Source organism: Oculina patagonica, chromosome 6 (assembly GCF_052425735.1).
Source record: "Oculina patagonica isolate OP01 chromosome 6, crgOcupat, whole genome shotgun sequence".
Classification (NCBI taxonomy): Eukaryota; Metazoa; Cnidaria; class Anthozoa; order Scleractinia; family Oculinidae; genus Oculina; species Oculina patagonica.
In genome coordinates this window covers 36,265,123-36,285,759 of record NC_135763.1, presented here as the reverse complement: position 1 = coordinate 36,285,759, position 20,637 = coordinate 36,265,123, and the positions used below count along the sequence as shown (strand labels likewise).

Below are 20,637 nucleotides of genomic sequence, written 5' to 3'. Positions count from 1 at the left end.
ATCTTATCGTGGCTCTCGATTATTTTAGACTTCTACAAAAGGGAGAGGACTAGTGAGTGCTATTTCCTAACAGGAAATAAACACGCAATACCAGAAACAAAAGGACGTAAGGCAGTATAATGGCATAATGATTTCACAGAGAGAGGCAGCCTTCCTCGGTTAGTATTGCAGAAAGATTTAATCATATATACTGAGCTCTACATGCAGGGCTTTGTTGCTTCTAGTAGTTGCCATGTAGTCAGGGGCTTAGCAACCTGTACTTCAGTAAATATAAGCACGTGCGTACCTGAAAGCATGACCAAGAAAGCCAGTTAAGAAGGATAGATCCCTGAACTTAAAAGCATTGCATTTTCTAACTCTCCTGATATTCAGCGTATCTTTCAGACATTAACAATTCGTTCCTTCGCTTTACGTAACATTCTTGAGGCTATTTTGTGAAAATATTGCGAAAACACAGGAATGGACATTCCCAAGACCCTACGCTTCAAATTCCAGTCCCAAACCCTCCCCCCTTAAAACGAGCGCCTTCGCCGCTTGAGATGGTGTGCCTACCTTTGAAATAATCCTGGCTATGCTTCTGGGGAAATGATGCTCTACAAAATGTTGTAGACTGATAAATTTTAGCCTTCTTGCCATGGTTAAGTTTTAAGCCACAAGTCCAGCAGCACATATACATCTATAAAATCTTACTGATATTCCTCTCTCCCGAGTTTTTGCCTTACCGAGCTACATTGCATTTGGACTTTCAAGTAGAGAATTCTCGTACTGCAATTTAGATCGAATATTTTTTTTTTTAATATATAGTTCTTCTTTTATTATTGCTCTCGAAGTCGCTTTTACTATTTTTCTACATTTTTAAAGACACTGTTTTTATTATTATGTAAATAATATGTTTATATATAAAGTTCTTATTCGAATAGTCAAATCATTGTAATTCTTTTAGAAATTGGTTAATAAAGTGTTTTATTTTTAATTTTTTATATTTGTAGCTGTTTAATTTGTAGTGTATAAGTAAGCCCTGATATAGCAAAGGTCCATTATTCATTGCCATTCTACCAGCAGCTATTAAATGAATAGCCTGAATACATGCTATTACAAAATACGATGTAACAATTTGAACTTTTCCTAATCTCTCCTTCAAATCAAAGTTTCGTTATGTAAATTAAATTAATAATCGTATCTATAACAAAATTCTCGATTTTGATTGGTTCTGCACGCGCCTATTTGTCGCGTAATCGGCGCGCGATCACGTGGGTGTCCAATTACAGGTATCCAATTTGAGCAACTTCAAATTGGATACCTGTAATTGGACACCTACGCCATTCGCACGTCAATCACGCGCATTTGAATGGATTCTTTCTGCCTGTTTTCCTGCATTTTGCACAACCAATTGAATTTACCTTTGACTTTTTCTTACAAAAAAGTTTCTCAAAGACTTCCTAACCTCGAATTTTGTTATTTATTCGATTAATTAGTAATTGAACCTCGTGTCGTACAATTCAGAGAATAATCGTGCTCGTAATTTCAAATCGGCCTCGCGCTGCGCGCTCTGCCGATTTTGAAATTACTCGCCCGATTACTCTCTGAATTGTACTCCACTCAGTCCAATTACTATTACTTATTGTTTGCTGTCTACAAAGATTAGCAAAAATCGGGTTAGTTAATATCGAATGATCTAACTAGCAAATTTTACAACTGTATTGTTTTAACACACACAAAACGCGAGCTGCTCGACGAGTAAAAGCAAACGAAGTCAATGATAACTAGTTTAACTGATATTTTATCTTTAGTTAACCGTGCTGTGACGAGTTCTCAGTATTTATGCCAGTACCTCCCAAGTCATTTTTCTACGGAGTTGGCTCTGGCGGCGGCGTTGGTGGTTGCGTAGTAGTGGTTTGGTCGTCATCATCATCATCATCATCATCGTCATCATCATCATCATCATCTCGTCATCATCATCTTCATCGTCTTCGCCATCATCATCGTCATCACCTTCATCATCATCCTCATCATCATCAGCGTTCACATTGTTTGTGAATGTAAGGAGGGAAATACCCAGTAATAGATATACCAACCAGCGGGCCATTTTCTTATAGTCTTGTCGATCTGAAATGGAATTTTGAGAAAGTACAACTTCTGTTTTGCCTTACTTTAGGCAAGGGGAAGAAAATAAAACTGCTGGAGCGATCTGTGGTCATAGCTTAAAATATAAAAATGGTTTAAACAGATCTAAAAATATAAAAGGATACTCTAAATTTTCGATCGCCTTCTGCGGTCTTCTTCAGAGAATGATGGATTTTGCAAGGTTCGCAGAATTCTAATAAGCTGCATTGACGTTATTGTTCGTTGCCCCCCTGGAGAGCAACTAGCGATGCGTAAACCCTTGGGAAGGGCGCTCTTTCGTTTATAGTGTTTTTGTCGAGGAAAGAATGTAAAGACTCCAGAAACAGTCTTTTGTTCTTGCTGCTTACACCTGTTTCAAGAATTTCGGCGTAACTTGGATGTATGTCGTGGCCGATTTCTGCATGTTGTTTAATCGCGGAGTTGATATTTCCGTTTGTTCCGGGCTTGTGTTCGGCTCCTCGCGATTTCCAGCTTCTTTTGCTTTCCCCAACGTATGCAAATGAGCATGTCCTGCAAGTCACTTTGTATCCAATTCCTTTCAACCGCTCTTTATTCGGTCGGTCCTTGGGCTTTTTGAAGATATTTCCTAACGTTCGTACTGGTTTAAACGCTGTCTTGATGTTTTCGCGGTTCAAAATCCGTCGAACGCGCTCCGACACTCCTTTCACATACGAGATGGACGTGTATGCCTTCGGATTCTCCTGGGTTCTTGGTTGCGTGTTTGTTTTGTTTGATTCGCCAGCTGACTTGATGAAGCTCTCGGGATAACCGTTAGCTTTTAAGTCATTAATAACGCGTTGTTTCTCGTTTTGTCTTTGCGCGGTTGTTGATGGAATGCACTTAGCTCGGTCCATTAGAGTCTTAACGACAGCTCTCTTGCTTTGCGCTGGGCTGTGTGAATGGAAGTCTAAATACTTGCTCGTATGTGTGGTCTTGCGGTATACACCCACCTCGATCCTACCATCCTCATTAACGGTGTTGTTGGTGTCCAGGAAGGCTATGCTGTTCTTGCCCATAGTTGTTGTAGGCATCTCCACTGTAAACTGAATGTTAGCGTTTATCGAGTTTGCCTGCGCGGCTCCGTGGGCCGCGCGCCTGGGGCCCGCGGTGGCGCGTGCGCCTGCGGGGGTGGCGCCGGGCCTGCTTCTCTGTTTCTTCCTCCGCGCCTGCCGGGCGGGTGGCTCTCTGTTGGGGTGTTCGTCCCCTGGGTCGTCGTGCCGCGTGTCGCCGTCGTCCTCGTGGGGTCGGTGCGTGTCTCGCGTCGTCGTCGCTCTCGCCGTGTGGGGCGTCTCGCCGTCTGCGTCTCGCTCCGCCCCCCGCCGCTGCTCCCGCTCCCCCGTTCGCCCCTTCCTCCGGCTCCTCCCGCCGGCGGCCCGCCCCCGCTCGCGCCCGCCCCCTGCCCCGCCCTCCGCTCCCGGGGGGCCGCCCCGTGCCCCGCCCCCTTCGCCCTCCCCTCCCCGTCCGCCCTCCGTGGGCCCCCCCCCCTCCCCCTCCCTCCCCGCCCCCGCTCCTGCTCTCCCCCTCCTCCCCCGGCCCTCGCGGCTTCGAGTTTAAGTGGCTGTGAAAAGCTTCAACACCGTCCCTCTTAATGCACGCATTCGAATCATCGACATAGCGGCGCCACCACTTTGGTTGAACGGGCGAAGTTTCTAACTCTTTCTCTTCGACTTCTTGCATTACAAGCTCTGCGATCACCGCACTGACTGGCGATCCCATGGCACATCCCGATACCTGGTGGTATTGGGTTCCCTCGAATACAAAATAACTTTTGTGCAGCAAAAAGGAGAGTAGATCCAGGACCTGGCCTTTAGTCAGCTGTGTGTGACTTCTCCAATCGTCAGATCCCTCGAGTTTTCGGAGTGTCGGAGCGCGTTCGACGGATTTTGAACCGCGAAAACATCAAGACAGCGTTTAAACCAGTACGAACGTTAGGAAATATCTTCAAAAAGCCCAAGGACCGACCGAATAAAGAGCGGTTGAAAGGAATTGCATACAAAGTGACTTGCAGGACATGCTCATTTGCATACGTTGGGGAAAGCAAAAGAAGCTGGAAATCGCGAGGAGCCGAACACAAGCCCGGAACAAACGGAAATATCAACTCCGCGATTAAACAACATGCAGAAATCGGCCACGACATACATCCAAGTTACGCCGAAATTCTTGAAACAGGTGTAAGCAGCAAGAACAAAAGACTGTTTCTGGAGTCTTTACATTCTTTCCTCGACAAAAACACTATAAACGAAAGAGCGCCCTTCCCAAGGGTTTACGCATTGCTAGTTGCTCCCCAGGGGGGCAACGAACAATAACGTCAATGCAGCTTATTAGAATTCTGCGAACCTTGCAAAATCCATCATTCTCTGAAGAAGACCGCAGAAGGCGATCGAAAATTTAGAGTATCCTTTTATATTTTTAGATCTGTTTAAACCATTTTCATATTTTAAGGGGAAGAAAGGTAGCATATTCCTTTCTCTCACCGTAGCGGTAAGGTAAAAACAATCATGCTTAACTATCCGATGATGTATTTTTTAAAAGGACAGTGTCAACATGATTTAGAGGTTTTTGAAAATACAATGGTGTTGGTATTAATTGGAAATCCACTTATAGTGGCCAGGCCTTGTTAAAACGTACTGTACTAATCATGAAAATTGTTAAAAGGTGGTTTGACTTAGGTCGGATGGAATAGTTATAGCGTAAAATTTAAAAATGTCGGGCAGACATTTTCAAGTTTGACAGTGTTACTTGGAAGAAAATCACTTAAAAACCACTGATTACTTTTATTCACACATTGGGGAATGAATTTTATTTGCCTTCCTTTTGCTGTTCAAAAGTTATGTTGTTGATCGCTGAGTGCACCCTCATAATTCTATCATAGTTTACACAAAAACTTAAGAGACTTCTCTTGATACTGCCCCTTATATATATATTTTTTGTATTCATTCTAAGCATACTGAGCCAAATTTATGATAAAGATTATAGGTGTCTGAAACGATGAGGAAATGCTACCAATCGGCCTGTTATATTTAAACTCGAAACTCCGGGACTAACAATTAACAGTTCTTAAAATTTCTTTGTTTCTTTTAGCCGAAAGTCTAAAAAAGCAACGTTCCTGAAAGAAGCATGGAAAAATTGTTTTCTGCATATAAACTATTATTCCAGTTTCAAATCTCTTAAGAAGTGACCTTTAGTTTGCTACCTTTCTCTCTGGGTAATGTAAAAATTTCCTCGAAAAATTTACACAAATCTATAGATTTAATACGATCACTTGACGAAGGGTGTTCACTGTAGGGGCTAATCAGTTAACGTGCAATTAATTTGTCGTATGTCGTCGGAACAGAAATGATAAATTTATTACTTGAGTTGATAAAAAGGGCGTTGTACGTCAACAATCACTTATTTGTATCAATATCTCTTTGCTCTCACACATGTTAAATTACGTTGCATGTTAGTGGCTGCAAAAAAACTATTTTTGTACTGAAAATGAACAAGGTATTTGTATGTCTTCGTACATATATGCGTGGCTGTAACTTGTTTCTCCTCGTATGTGTCTCTATATGCCCGTTTGTTAAATTCATGAACAAAAAATGCGATGCAAGGTTGCTACAATAAATCAAGATGAACTTCTTGTTGGAACCTACTGCATGAGTTGAGTTGCATGTGTTGAGTAAATTTTAGGGCTTTTAGTCTGTTTTTCTTACCTCACAATGCAACAACGCGGTTCACAATCCTAGCAGAGTGTTGATCTGTTGTAGCTTCCTAGTGTCACTGAATTGTGCCAAACAAACACAGTCTTATAAAGCACAGCTTTCGTGATGCTGTTGTCGGCCAGGCCAATATACCCCGGCTAAAATGTATAGTCCAATATAATCAAAACATCTTTTACATGTCAACTGCGCGCTGGCGCAACCGTTCCTGTGCCACTCTAACTTATTTATTTGGGAGTCAATAAGCACCAAAAATGAAAACTGGCTTGGGTTTATAAGTTGATAAATAACGGGATGGTTAACCTGACAAGTGAACTCCAGAGATGATATAAAAATACGTTCAGAAACGGTAGCAAAAACTGAATACTGGATATTGAGAAACGGAGGCGAGATACCGCAAGCAAATAGACACTTCAGTATACACTTGAACGCAAGCAAATAAACACTTGCGGTGTACCCTAATTCTAAGTGTCTGAGTCTCGAGTGTTTGTCACTGAGAACAAATATTCAAGGTCGACTCAGTAAAAAAGGGAGTACATGAAACGCATTTTAATAAATTTCTTATAACAATTATCAATTAAGACTCATTTACTTTGGTACATGTTTGTTGTGTTGTCCTATATCAGACCATTTGATACTACTCCGGAGAACTAGCTTTAATTCTCTTACTCAACATATTCACATGTACATGGCTGCATAGTTTTTAGCCAATGCAATCTCTGGAGAATCGTACATGCCAACCAAAAGTAATACACTGCAAGTATATTCTTTTATGAGGTTGGTTGTATATATGTTTTAAAAATTATTTGGACCCAAAGTTGGATTCTTAAATGAATGTTTTTGGCGAAAGCTATTTATCCCTTTCTCTGAAGATATGTAAAACCACTTATCGTGTGTCAAATATTGTGGTACTCTGCCGGCCTATTGAAATATCAAAGCACTCGAGTCTTGAGTGTTTTTACGGCGACGAAAAATCAACATGCAGCGATCCAACTAAAGTCAGCTAGAATTGGAAATAAAAAACGTATTTTATTAATTTTCTGAATACTAGTTAATGTTTTGGTTTTAATCTGCTGATTATCAGAAGTTGAAGTAAAAAGAACTTTTTTCACTCTTCTTGTTGCCTCGCTTTCTGAGTCTTCGTTTCGCGTCGTCACTGGAGAACACTGGTTCGAATCCTGCGAGGATCAATATTTTTCTCGCAGACTGGCTGTATGTATGAGATTATATTTACTTGTTAGACAGTATAATGTTTAGTCAGTGACGATCTATTTTGCGAGAAGCAAACAAACAGACAAATTACAAGTAAATAAATAGAGCTTTACTGTACACTTAACTGGCTAGTAAGAGATTTATAATCCACCCATCAACCAATATTAATCACAAAGGACACTATCCAAGGCTAGACAAACGTTTTGTTGGACGTAACTAAAATGAATTGGTGCTAGTTACATTTTGGGGATTAAGTTTTTTATTACCTCAAAATGCAACTCATTGCAGCTCACAACGCAAGCAAAGAGTTAACGTTTGGGGTCTAACTTAAAGAAAGTTATCATTTTTTCCCAAAGTGTAACTGAATTGCGCAAGACAAACAAGTTGTTATCAAGGATTGCTTGCGTCATGCTGTCGTCGGACAGGCCAATATACGCGGGCTAATATACGCGATAACACCGTTTGCATGTCAACTGCGTATACTAACACAACCGCTCCGATATCACTCCAACTTATAGACTTTGAAGTCAATAAGCAACCAAATTCAGATATCCCTAAATCTAGCAGCGTCGGCTGATACGCAGACTAATATTCACAAAAGACCGTTTACTTGTCGACCGCGCTAACCTAGCAGCTTCTATATCATTTCAACTTATTAACTTGGAAGTCAATAAGCATCCTGGGGTCTGCATCCAAATATAAATATCCCTAAATGTTCAATCAGGCTTGTTATAACCTACGACTGATAATCTTGATAACATTACTCAATTGCGGGATGGTTACTGGCTAGTGAGCTCTAGGGATAAAAACAAAAATCTTATCGAGGAAAGGGGGAAGTAAAAAATATGCGATTTTGAGAAACGAAGGCTTCCGTGAGATACTTGAGAAACTAAATGAGCACTTGAGGGCGTTTGCTCTAAATGTCAATTCTCTATCTCGAGTGTTTGTCACCGGAAACAGTCTTGGTACCTCAAATCAAACACGAAGTCTATATAAAACATTTCATTAATTTTTGTAAAGCCATTTGAATTTGTGCTGTGTTAGAAAGAGTTATATATATTAATTACGTTTTTAGTTAGGCAGTTTGGTGTCCACAATTAGTTGAGGGGACTTTTCCCCTCAGCTACTACAGTTTGACACGTTAATAAAGTTTATTATTATTATTATTATTATTTTATTCGTAAAAGCAGAGATTTTGAAAACGATTTTATAATGAAATTAAACGCTAAAATATTGTTTAAATTTATTTTAAAACTTTAAAAACTTTAAAAAAGTAGACGACGTTTCGGCGCTACTCTACGCCATTATCAAGTCAAAAGAAGTGATAGTTAAAACAAGAATATATATAACGTGAAACAATAAAAATAGTTGTGTGTCCTATGGGCATAATACGTAAAGTAAAACAATAGAAAAACTAAAAGTTCTAATTAAAAATAAGGAAGTGTCAAGTAAATAATTTGGCGCGGATAGAGTCACTCTGGGTGTTTAGGGAAGGATTAATGTCCCTGATGAACAGCATTTCGTATACGAGGCAGTCAAACTTGCTTCTACATTTCTTTAACACTCTGAAAAGGTGATTCATCTTTTCTCCTTTGCTGCCATGTTGTGCCTCAAGGTGTCTACCGATCGCAGAATAACGGTGCTCCCTAATGCGTTGATGTAGGTTTCGGGCAGTAAACCCGACATAATTTGCATCGCACAAATCACATTTAAACAAGTAAACAACGCATTGTGTGTTTACGATCGGGGGCTTGTTTTCCTTTACGCACAAAATCTGTGACAGCTTTCTGCTGGTAAAGACGGGTTTGACATCGATGTTGATCTTGGATCCCAGAGAATGAATTTCTTTGCGGACGCGATTAGCTGATCGTTGGTCTTTAAAAGGCAATGAAACTCTCTTTTATCAAAAACTAGCCTGTTACGGCTTATTTTGACTTGAACAACTACTTACTGTACCCTTTGCCATATATGAGCCCGGTAACCGGGCTCGATAAATGCTCGATTACTGGCCGGGACGAATTTTGCCGTCTGTTTGATATGGGAAATTTTAGCCCAGTCGACCGAGATGAAATTCAAGGCACAAAACCAAAATGGCGCCAAATAAAGTTGCATCGTTCGCGACTATTGTAGTAGCTTTTAAAACTCTTATAACTTTACTTATAAAACTAATCCCCATTTTTCTGAAATGGAAATAAGTACAAGGCAAAATTATGCCATTTTGGCCGCCCTGTTGCGAAAGCGAAGCTATTTCGTGAAAACAATTTTATCCCGGTAACTCGGGTCGGAGTGTTCATATGGGAAAATTTTCATTTCGGTTATAGAAAGCGAGAACTCGGTAACCAGGCTGACCCGCCTTCTCATATATGAACACATCGAAATTTTTACAATAGAAGTAGGAGTGAGGCGAGATCTCGGTAATCGTGCAACCACGGTCGACTGCGCTTGTATGAAAAGGCCCTAACCCTGTTGAACGGTACATACCAATTAAAGTTTACACTCAATCCTACCCCGTGAAGCAAAAATGACGCGAGAGTTGAAAATGGCCGCGCTAACACAAGGTAGTGTTTACAGAGCTATTTGCCCTCTCGCTTCTTTTTTCACTTCTCTCTCGACATACTAGGCGAAAAGAGAGGCTGCTCGTAGTCTATCAAAATCGTAGAAACAAAAGCAACAGCGCCAATCATTCCCCAAACACGGTTTTATTTGTTGCCATTCTACCAGCAGCGTTTAAATGAATAGCCTGAATATATACATGCTATTTCAAAATCTATTGACACGATTTGATCTTTTCTTGATCTCTAGCTAGTTTAAAACTCTAACACAATTCTGTTATGTAAATTGAAAGTAACTTTATTAAAAAGCTTAACGAAAAGTTTAACAAAATCAGATATAACTCAACATCGAACGATGTAACCAGCCAAAAAATGTAAACTACTCGACTAAAACACAATGACGGCATCGTTTTATGTTATGCATCTTGAGTCAAAAGCTTCCACGAGTTTTCCGGTATTCTTAGGTTCCAGCTCCTACTCTCCCTTCTTCGCTTTTTTCACGCGGTACGCCAAGATAGCGACAGCGATGATCAGAAGCACCACCATAGCGCTGCCGACAACAGAAAATAGCGCTAAGTGGCTGCTTTCCTGCGGACGAACCACTTCCGTGATGGTGCCAGCTTGTTGCTTATTCACGTCACCGCCCATGTTAGGGAAAGTTTGCTCGATGACCTCCAAGTACTTCTTGTTCAGATGCTCATGCACGAACTCTGCCATAACATTCTCGAAGCCCTGGCATCGCCCTTCGCGTGAGCATAGCAGAAGGTGATGGCATATTTGATGGAGCTGGTCGATCCAATGCGGCACCATTGCAGTCTCGTTGTCGTGGTATGCAGACGTGTCAAACCAGAAGTAACCAGTGCGATTGGCGACTCGTCGTATTGCGGACATCAAGGTAATGTACTCGCTCCAGCTCAGCTCATGTGGACAAAACGCGGTGCTTATGGACGAGAAGGCCTGGCCGGCTGCATTCACAGAGGCATCACAGTCGGTGGCAAGAGTGTACACAGGTCCCATGCGCACTTCTCCCTTCTTACCGTGCGGGTGAACATTGTGATCAATGACCATGTGGTCTGCTGTGAAGCCATCGTGAGTGGTCTTATCTTTGCCACCAACTGCAAGGAAGACGGCTACTACCTTGCACCAGGCAGGCTTCCTCTCGGCTCCCGTGATTCCAAATATGACATCACCCTCGGAAAGCTGAGAGATACGAACAAGACCTTTTGTCTTCTCTTCCACTTTCATTTCACCAGATACACAGCTAATTTTGATCTCAATATTTATATTTATCTTCGGCTTTGGTGGTGGCGGGGGCGGTGGCGGGGGTGGTGGCGGAGGAGGGGGAGGTGGCGGCGGCGGCGGCGGCGGCGGCGGTGGTGGTGGTGGCGGGGGAGGTGGTGGTGGTGGTGGGATTATTATTTTTGTTGGTTTCGGTGGCGGCGGTCGTATTATTATTGTTGGTTTCGGTGGCGGTGGTGGTGGTGGTGGTGGCGGCGGCGGAGGTGGCGGCGGTGCCGTTGTGGGTGGCGGCGGGGGCGGTGGTGTCAGTGGCGGTAGTGGCGGCGGGGGCGGTGGCGGTGGCGGTGGCGGTGGCGGTGGCGGTGGCGGTGTCGTCGTCGGTGCCGTTGTCGGTGCCGTCGTTGGCGGTGGCGGTGGCGGTGGCGGTGGCGGTGGTGGTGGTGGCGGCGGCGGAGGTGGCGGCGGTGCCGTTGTGGGTGGCGGTGGGGGCGGTGGTGTCAGTGACGGTAGTGGCGGCGGGGGCGGTGGCGGTGGCGGTGGCGGTGGTGGTGGTGGTGGTGGTGGTGGTGGTGGCGGCGGCGGAGGTGGCGGCGGTGCCGTTGTGGGTGGCGGTGGGGGCGGTGGTGTCAGTGACGGTGGTGGCGGCGGGGGCGGTGGCGGTGGCGGTGTCGTCGTCGGTGTCGTTGTCGGTACCGTCGTTGGTAGCGGCCACGGTGGTGGTGTAAGCTGTGGCAGTGGTGGCGGTGGTGGTGGCGGTGGCGGTGGTGGTGGCGGTGGTGGTGGTTGTGGCGGTGGTGGTCGTGGTCGCCCGGGCCGCGGAATTCTTATTGGTCGTCGTATTGGAGGTCGGACTATTCGTGTAATTCGGCCTGGTGGTCGTATTCGAGGTCGCACTATTCGTCGAATTCGGACTGGTGGGCGTTGAGGGTCGCCTTTCACGGTGTTCGTGAACGCAACAATGGAGATACCCAGTAAGAGAAATATCAAGAAGCGGTCCATTTTTCTACAGTCTGGTCAATCTGAAATGAAATTGTAGAACAACTTTAAATTAATATGGCGTTACTTTACGCTTAAATGCCCACCCATTGTGACAAGGGCATAGAGACACGGAACACGATTTTTGTTCTATGTTTTATAATTAGCTAAAATTAAAGTAGCTGTTGAGTTATATCAGAGACCCACAAGGGGTTGTAATGTGTAACTCTTCCTCGCGCGCTTGAAAACAAGCTTCAAAATATTCATTTTGTTATTTCTCAGAATTCAAACAGCTTTAACTGAACACTAATTCATCTTTTCGAGCTATTCAATGTAAAAACCTAGAGAAATTTCGATGTCAGCGATGAAAGGTAGCTAACTGTTTTGAATTTCCAGGTTAAATAAAATTACAATTGGTTAAATTAAGGTGATTTCTAAGTATTGCATTGCGCATTTTTTAATATACTTGGCAGAATTTGACGCGTAATTAGCGCGCTCATAAACAAAATGGCGGCTTTTTTGTATCCGCTTGACCCGCAAGGTAGGGAAATCGTCATTTTCTCGTAAACGAGCATAGTGAGATATATTTTTTATTGCATAATTTTGGTGTACAATTTATCCTCTTTGTGTTAAAAAACCTACCGCTACTCGAGGACCCTAAGATGACCTTGAAAACAACGACTCGAGGAACATTTTGATTCGATGTTGTTAGAATTTGTGTGATTTTTTTCCGTAAGTTATATTTTACATTGTTCCTTATGCTAGAGACTTTCTACCTATCATGTTTTTATTACTTTAATGAACTTTGCTTGCAGCCACCGCAAAATGTAATGTGGACCGATGAAATGATGCGCGTGATTAGTACCAGAACAGGCATAATTGGGGCAAGATTGGCCCTTCCGAACTCTTTTGCAAGCAAAGTGACCTATTTTTTTATTGCATTTTCTGACTCAGTGCATGGTAGACAACTTTTAGGGAAAGATACAAAGATCAAAGATCAAGACTTTTTTTTCTGAGGAATTAGAACCACCTTAAATTACTGTAATTTTTCTTTAGCTTTGAACAAAACTTGTCACATTTACACTTATATTTTATTTGCCGGTCCTGTGCATGCAAAATTCACATTGTACACGATTATGTAGTAAGATGGATCGGACAGTATACGGTTCACGTTTTAACTACCCGAAGGTAATGACTCCACGAAAGAAGCGAAAAAGGAAATGGAAAAGGCTGCATAAATCGAAAGTAAAGAATGTTGTTTCTTTCGGAACTTAACGGTAGTGACATTTCAGAAAATTAGTAACATGAAGAATTCTTCCTACCTCACAACGGAGCACGGTTTACAATAAGGGCTTTGAGTCGAAGTAGCTTCCTAGTATCACTGAATTGCGCGAAACGAACCTCGTCTTATATAGCATATCCTACGCAAGAGCCAGGCCTTGATGATATGGGGCTTCAAGGGTCTCCCCGGGGGAAGGTATTCACTTATGCAAGGTCTATAGTTATGTGCGACCGCAAATGATGTGGATTTTAAGTCATTTTCGTCTGAATAGGACATTTGTGAGCACCCTTGTCAGGAATTAGGTGCGGCATTAGAAACGTTTTTCTCCCATAAACGATAATTGTATTTGAGAAAGTTATAAACAAAAACACCTGGGAAGTTGAAGCCTTTCTCAAATGTTTACGCAAACAGACGTCATGGCTGTCGGTTTGGAAGCTAAGATCGGGATGAAACTTGTACCAAATTAAATAAGGATCGAGGTCTGAAAAAGAGTATCAATTTTCGGAAAAGGGCTAAAGAAAGGGGTATAAAAAAAATCACATATTTGGATCTAAATTACACGTTTAAAGAAACAAGCCGAACGTTCCCCCCAAATGTTTTTGATTAACGCCCCCCCCCCCCCCCCCTTAGTCGGTGGATAGAAGGGCTGATATTCGCATATCAACCAAGCGCTCGTGCAGTGGCTTCCATATCACTTTAGCCTATTTACTTGGACATCAGTAAGTTTCCAAAATTGCTCACATTGCAAATATTCTTGACTGTGTTTTTTCACATTTAATTGTACGATGGTAAGCCCAGCTTAATGACCTCAAGGAGCAAGAAAAGATTTGTTATCGAGAAAGAGAGGCAAAACAATGTGATATTGAGAAATGGATTCGCACATGAGAAAAAGAAACCAAATAACACTTGATTACAACCTTAAATTTCAAGTTGTCTAATCTCGAGTGAGTGTTTATCACGGCAAACAATATGCTCACTGTGACCCTAGCAAGATGGAAAGCATAAAATCCTATTTATTATCTTTTACCTATTTTTGAGGTACTGCGTGAGTGAAAATTGTGCCAAATCCATTTAATTGTCTTAAAAAATGTCAAGCGGTTTTTGGTTTAACTTGTAGACACTAAGTTTTCCTACCTACCTTACCTATATTATTGTGCTTCATTACAGTATTAATTATAAACGAAGTCTGGACTTGAGTGTTTTTCACCCAGAGCAAATACAAACTTGAAAAGGACACGTTAAGGAAAGGACAGTTAAAAGGACAGTTAAGACACCGTGTTGTGTAAATTTTGTACAAACCAATTACTGTAGAAATTAGATATTCTTGAAATAGGATAATTTTTCAAAATTAAATGAAGTGACTAAATATGTCACAATTTAAAGTTCACCCTTGTACCGTGTGGATATCGTGCATCTTACTCTGAAGAACGGCGGGTAATCGATCGATGATCACGCAAACACCGATATTTTGCTCCCGGACAGGACTGCGCAGAATATATTTAACAACGTACTAAACTGCTAATTCGTACATAGGTTGTTTAAGTTACGGCTTGGACCGTTGGTGAGAGGGAAAAAGCCCTGATCCATTATCAAAAAAGATAAAATGCGACCTTGGCAAATCGGCACATATCATAAGAAGCTCCAAAGTTCACCATAAGTTATACTTTGGACAATGAATTGTTGTCAGTTATTATGGCACTTGGTATCCTCAAAGGGCGTCGCCTTGTTTGTGGGTACCTCGGTCCTATAATTTGCCTTCAGTAGACGTTCAAGAAACACCTCAACAAAGATACAGCTTTTGAAAGCTTTAGAATTACAGATTACGAAGATTAACTCCTTTTGGAGGTGCCTGAATAAATGTGTTCAGGAAATCTAGCGACACAGCTTTACATACTGAATTCCATTCCAAAACGCGCAATTCCTTTTCACGCCTTTCTTGCTAAAACGTACCGGAATAGTTTTGAGTAGTTATTTTCTAATTTTTTGGTTTGTTTACATGATCTATTTGACATGCAGCAAACCTTTGAGGGTTGATAGTTCATCTTTACTCGTTATTATACTTTATTGATACTCTATTGTCCGTAGAAAAATAGTAATAATGAAAAGCCCGGTAAAAGACACAGTACTTTGACATCGGGAAACGTTTTTGCCAAAATATTAGCTTGTTTTCACTTTAGTCTTCGTGATTCTGTTTTAAAGGTATAGCTATAGAGAAAATGTTTTGCGTCCTAGGCAGTCTTGCAGTCTGACACAAGCCGTATTAAAGTAAAGGATCTTGGTGAAGCGAAGGATAGTTGGCGGAAAAAAATCTCTGTTAAATGTCGTAGCACGTTTGAACGTAAGGCTGTATGTAGGGACATGGAAATTTTGTGTTGTGGAATTCGATTAATTCGGCTTCATACGACGCGCTTCGAATTTTGAACTGCTTACTACGTATTTTCCGCCATGTGAAACCTTCAAGGTGTTTAAGACCAATTTTTTTTATATCTGTATAGATCAATTTTCCCTTTATCCGGATCAACGGTTCTCTACTTTATAAGACTTGTCAACAGATGACAAGATTTGTACCTGGAATTCGAGGATTTTTACTTTTTTCTTTTAACAGTTAGCAAAGAGGATGTTTTTATCAACTCTGATTATCTACCTGCATGAGCAAGTGAAAAATGTTCAGGGATTTTTCTTTTTTATACAAGAAGGATGCATAGCGATGTTGACAGAACCGGAACTCGATTTGTAAAGCAATGCATACTTTAAAAAAAATCATCATATTTCCTGAACACTTTTTATTTTTTTACCACAAATCAGTAAGCCTTCGTAATATGTTCAGAAAATACAAGCTTTGTAAGCATTTTTTACTACAATTCGACGCGTACGGCATACAAAGGAGTACCAGAGCACACTGGGTACGCCATTTGGGATATTACACTAATATCTTAATTACTGACAGCATGCATCTTCCAAAGTGTAATAAATGGACTTTAGAGTTTCTTGTGAAGTAACCGATTTTTTAAGGTCACATTTTACGACAGTTTGTAATTGATGCACTTGGATTTAATATCGTTTCCATAGCACTGAAGTGTAAACAAACTGTTGAAACAAACGCAATCGCCACGTATGGTTCGCCCATGATTGTAGTATTTGACGAATTGGGCCAAAAATATTTGCTCAGAATTTAAACATTCTTATTATCCAACTTCGGTTGAGAGCACTAGAAGAGCGCAATATTTGTTTTGTTATTTATTTTGTCTGGTTAGTTACTTCGTTGTCATAGAAACCGTAAGTACGCGTGGTCTTGCACCTTAAAAAGTTCAAACTGTACTGCTATCGATGGAAAGGAAGGTCCGTGGTGCGCTGCGCACTTGGTTTTTATGCATCTTTACGAAAGTCCATAAATTACCCCGTCCAAAAAAAAAAAACAAGTTTTATCGATGTTCTATGGTTAATTATCAGACACTGGGATATACTACAACAATTCGCACCGAGAGCTCAAGAATTTCCATCTTCCTTGATAGTGGACGCGGGGCTTTTGGCCCCTCACTATCCACCAGCCTATATATAGAAACCACGAACTTGCATTGTTATGGTTGAATATATTCCGTCTAGTCCAGTCTGCTAGTAAAACATCGATGTTTGCGTGATCACTAATCAATTACACCCGGTTCTTCAGCGTGAAATTCACGATATCCTCTCCGCTGTATAAAAATTAAACAAATTAATATACTTCGTTATCTCATTTCAAAAACACTGTTCCTAAGACATTTCTACAGTAATTGGTTTATACAAAATTAACTAAATACATTTCGTTTGCTGTATATTTTATTTACACAGCTGTGGATATTTGTTCTCCGCCGGTAAAGAACACTCAAGACCAGACAATAATTATTCTTTAATAATGATGCACGTCAATATTCAATCCCTACAGGGTAAGAGAAATAATTATATTTCTAAAATATTTAGCTGAAATTAGATGGCCTTCAATGAAATTCTTTTTTTCTCACACATAACACTCTAAAATCGTTTTAAAAAAGTTGATAAACGACATTTTTTTTCCAAAATTTCTATCCGACATGGGCTACCGTGAGTATATTGTTTACTGAAATAAACACTCACTTGAGTTTGGAAAACTTGGACGCTTATTGACTTCTAACAGGTTGAAGTGATATGGGAGAGCGCGCGGTTGACATGCAAACTGTAACATTCTCGTATTCGTCCTACATTCCTTGGAAGAGAACAGGGGGAGGAATACTCCCTAAAAGCTTTTAATTTTCAGGGCGTGCGGCCTGCTGCTAACCATCCATGACTTTAGTTTACGTGAACATTTGAGAAGAGCTTAAAATTAAACGGTGCCAGTGGACAACATTAGTTATTGGAACCGCACCCAATTCCAGGCAATAATGCACAACCTGCATGGCCAAATTCAGAACAAAATAGTCCAAATCAATACGACTTAAAATCCATACCATTAAATCGGGGTCGCACGTAACTATATAGCTTATATAAGGAGTAGGTCCCCCCGGGCCTGTTTCACAACCCATATCATTAAAGCCTGGCTCTGGCGCAAGGTATTCTATATAAGACGAAGTTTGCCTCACGCAATTCAGTGATACAAGAAAGCTATACATTGACGCTGAGCTCTTTGTGGTTGTAAGTCGTTCAACAAGGTAAGAAAAATAACTAAAATTACTAACATTACTAATTTTCTAAATGCAGGAACGCTTAGCAAAGTTGTCTTTGGACCGCATTTTTCTATTGTTTTTTTTTTTTCAGTGAAAAATCCGTAACATAATCTAACAAAACCGACGAGAAGATTGACTTGCAAGCTGTTTAAAATAACGCCAAAGTTGAAACTGTAATCAAAAACGTCTCACTGTAGACAGTCACCAGAACAAAACTATGTACAAAAGAAGATCACGAGAGCTGAAAAGTCTCTAATCCCAGATCTTTTGTCAAATGTTCCGTCCCTTATCAAGTTAATGGAGCACTGTTACGATATTTTAAGTCATTTCTCTGATTACTTTTAAATTGAAGGAGACCTTAAGATAATAGCTGTCTAACATAGAAAAACAACAAAGGAATAATACAAACGCAACAATAAACAAGGATGGTTTAGACTGACGAAGATTTAAACGAATTACAACCAACAAACGTGAAAAAAACTTGCCAATCTTTTCAAGATACGTTGTCCGTGACTTAGCATCTTTAAGCCATTAGAAAAACAGCGATACTGTGAGGTATCTTTAGCCAGAAGAAGGCTCTAAACTCATCCACGATGGCTAGCAACTCGAATTTAGTCGACAGTTCCAGGCAGTTATAATACTATTTTGAACTGTATTGTGCTTATTAAGATTTATTTAGTAAAGAAAAAAACAATTATCGTAGAAAATAGAGGGCTTAAAATCTTTCTCGGAGCGAAAATCTTACAACATACTTTCAACAAAGTTACCATTTCTATCAAAGAAATGAAATGAAATGGCAAGAACAAGGCCCGCCCGATAACATACTCATATATTACTGTTGTTTCTCAATTTCTGTCCAGGTTGATCAGACCTCAGACAAATGGCCCGCTTGTTGATATATCTCTTGCTAGGTTTTTGTATTATTGCATTCATCAGTAATGTCAAGGCTGATGATGACGATGACGATGATGACCATGATGATGATGATGATGATGATGATGATGATGATGATAATGATGATGATGACGAAGATGAGGATGACGAAGATGAGGATGATGAAGACGACGGAGGCATTGCTCGCAAGATAAATATTACTCGCAAATTTAAAAAGATTTCTCGCAAAATCAAGATTACCATCAAGTCCGGGAAAGCTTGTATATCTGGTGAAATGAGGATCAATGAGCAAACGAGAGGACTCGTTCGTGTATCGGAACTATCTGAAGGTGACGTCATATACGGAATAACGGGAGTCGAACGAAAGCCCGCCTGGTGCAAGGTGGTAGCCGTCTTCCCTTCAGCAGTTGGCGAGAATATGACTACCCATGATGGATTCACAGCAGACCATATGGTCATCGATTACACCGTTCACCCGTACGGTAAGAAGGGAGAAGTGCGCATGGGACCTGTGTACACGCTTGCCACCGACTGTGATGCCTCTGTGAATGCAGCTGGCCAGGCCTTCTCGCCCATCAGTACCGTATTCTGTCCACATAAGCTGAGCTGGAGCGAGTATATTACCTTGATGTCCGCAATACGACGAGTCACCAATCGCACTGGATACTTCTGGTTTGACACGTCTGCATACCACGACAACGAGACCGCAATGGTGCCGCATTGGATCGACCAGCTCCATCAAATATGCCATCAGCTTTTGCTATGCTCACGGGAGGGCCGATGCCAGGGCTTCGAGAATGTAATGGCAGAGTTCGTGCACGAGCATCTGAACAAGGAGTACGTGGAAGTCGTTGAGCGAGTTTTTCCCAACATGGGTGGTGATGTGAATAGAGCACAGACCGGTACCATCACAGGTGTTGTTCGTCCGGATGAAAGCAGCTACCTAGTGCTGTTTTCTGTCCTGGGCAGCGCCATGGTGATGCTCCTGATCGTCGTAATAGCTCTCTTGCTGTATCAAGGACAAAAGATGAAGAAGGCAGAGAAGAAGCTTCCATTTCAGAAAGATGCTTGTCATCCCTGATGAAATCACGGCGCATGATAGCGCGGGAGACAGTGCCAGCTAAGCGGCACTCAAGTTTTGCTATTCATATTGATTTTTCTTTTCTTTTTCTTGGAGTTCGATCGATATGTTGTAAGTTTCTTTTAGCACTGGAAATGTCTATGTACTGTTTAAGAGCTGTATGAAGGCAGTTATTACCAATTCTTTATTGTAATAAAGACCTCTTCGAGTGTTTTATATTGCCAATAACCAACCTCGATCTTAGACTCTCTCCCTCGTTTTCCTTCCTTGTGGTCGAGAAAAAGGAGAGAGCCTGGGATCGAGATTGGCTTTTTGCCGGATGCAAACATTGTGCTATAAATACAGTGTTTGTATCAGAACCATTTTTCATCGAAGACTGTTTTTTTTTTTCAAAGAAACATTGCATTTTGCTACTTGTTTCCATCCCTGGCAACGTGGCGGGAAAAAAACTTAAAATGGTTATGTAAAACACGTTGAAAGTCAACTCCCAATTAAGATCTTTTTATCGGTCCTTGTGATAGCATTGTATTAAGGATAAATGTTTACTGATTTGGGTAGAATAACAATAAGTAATTAAAAAAAAATAATTTATGTTTGGGTTTTTAATAAAAGTGTTTTGAGCTTTTAAGACATTCTAATAGTCAAGACGCCTTTGGCCTGGGATCTATACATTGATTTTTATGAACTTTTTTTGACACTCACGTGGTTCATTAAACCGAATAAGCAATTGTTAAAACACAGTCAGTCGAGTTGCATGCAAATTAAGAACATCAAAGGAATAACCTATTAATAAACTCCAATGGACCTAATTAAGTTTGCATTCGCCCAACATAATCGATTTCTATTATGCATACGACTTCGGCGTTTTGAAACGTTATTAGTCAAATCAGAATTATTTGTG

The 20,637-nt window shown here is 41.1% G+C and overlaps 3 protein-coding genes across 4 annotated transcripts in view; 1 reads left to right on the top strand and 2 right to left on the bottom strand.

Annotated features, from left to right (window-relative positions):
• Positions 1-159: 159 nt before the first annotated feature.
• Positions 160-3,174, bottom strand: LOC144657308 (uncharacterized). The gene is made up of 3 exons (XM_078517643.1): positions 2,474-3,174; positions 1,832-2,106; positions 160-286 (listed from the first exon to the last, which is right to left on the bottom strand). The coding sequence occupies exons 1-3, from the start codon at positions 3,153-3,155 to the stop codon at positions 239-241; spliced, it is 1,005 nt and encodes a 334-aa protein (XP_078373769.1). The 5' UTR covers positions 3,156-3,174; the 3' UTR covers positions 160-238.
• A 6,543-nt stretch (positions 3,175-9,717) lies between these two features.
• On the bottom strand, positions 9,718-13,185 carry LOC144657306 (uncharacterized). The gene is made up of 2 exons (XM_078517641.1): positions 13,126-13,185; positions 9,718-11,847 (listed from the first exon to the last, which is right to left on the bottom strand). Exon 2 carries the CDS (start codon positions 11,825-11,827, stop codon positions 10,064-10,066), a length of 1,764 nt encoding a protein of 587 aa, XP_078373767.1. The 5' UTR covers positions 11,828-11,847; positions 13,126-13,185; the 3' UTR covers positions 9,718-10,063.
• Positions 13,186-17,690: 4,505 nt separating this feature from the next.
• The window catches only part of LOC144657596 (uncharacterized), an 83,728-nt gene continuing 80,781 nt past the window's right edge, over positions 17,691-20,637 (top strand). The window contains exons 1-2 of one of the 2 annotated variants that reach the window (XM_078517950.1): positions 17,691-17,746; positions 18,622-19,768. In XM_078517950.1, the coding sequence (XP_078374076.1) occupies positions 18,642-19,736 (1,095 nt within the window). In that variant the 5' untranslated portion in view covers positions 17,691-17,746; positions 18,622-18,641 and the 3' untranslated portion in view covers positions 19,737-19,768. Of the gene's footprint in view, positions 17,747-18,621; positions 20,365-20,637 lie in introns of those variants that run through there. The other variant, XM_078517949.1, reaches the window with a different exon arrangement.

What these genes read in the sequence shown, in the direction of transcription:
- LOC144657308 (XM_078517643.1), bottom strand. Translation starts at nt 3,155, where the DNA reads ATGCCTACAACAACTATGGGCAAGAACAGCATAGCCTTCCTGGACACC. An exon ending in CGCCGAAATTCTTGAAACAG is followed by an intron (nt 2,107 to 2,473) that starts GTGTAAGCAGCA and finishes ATTCCATTTCAG; the next exon opens with ATCGACAAGACTATAAGAAA. An exon ending in GTAGAAAAATGACTTGGGAG is followed by an intron (nt 287 to 1,831) that starts GTACTGGCATAA and finishes TCATGCTTTCAG; the next exon opens with GTACGCACGTGCTTATATTT.
- LOC144657306 (XM_078517641.1), bottom strand. Translation starts at nt 11,827, where the DNA reads ATGGACCGCTTCTTGATATTTCTCTTACTGGGTATCTCCATTGTTGCG.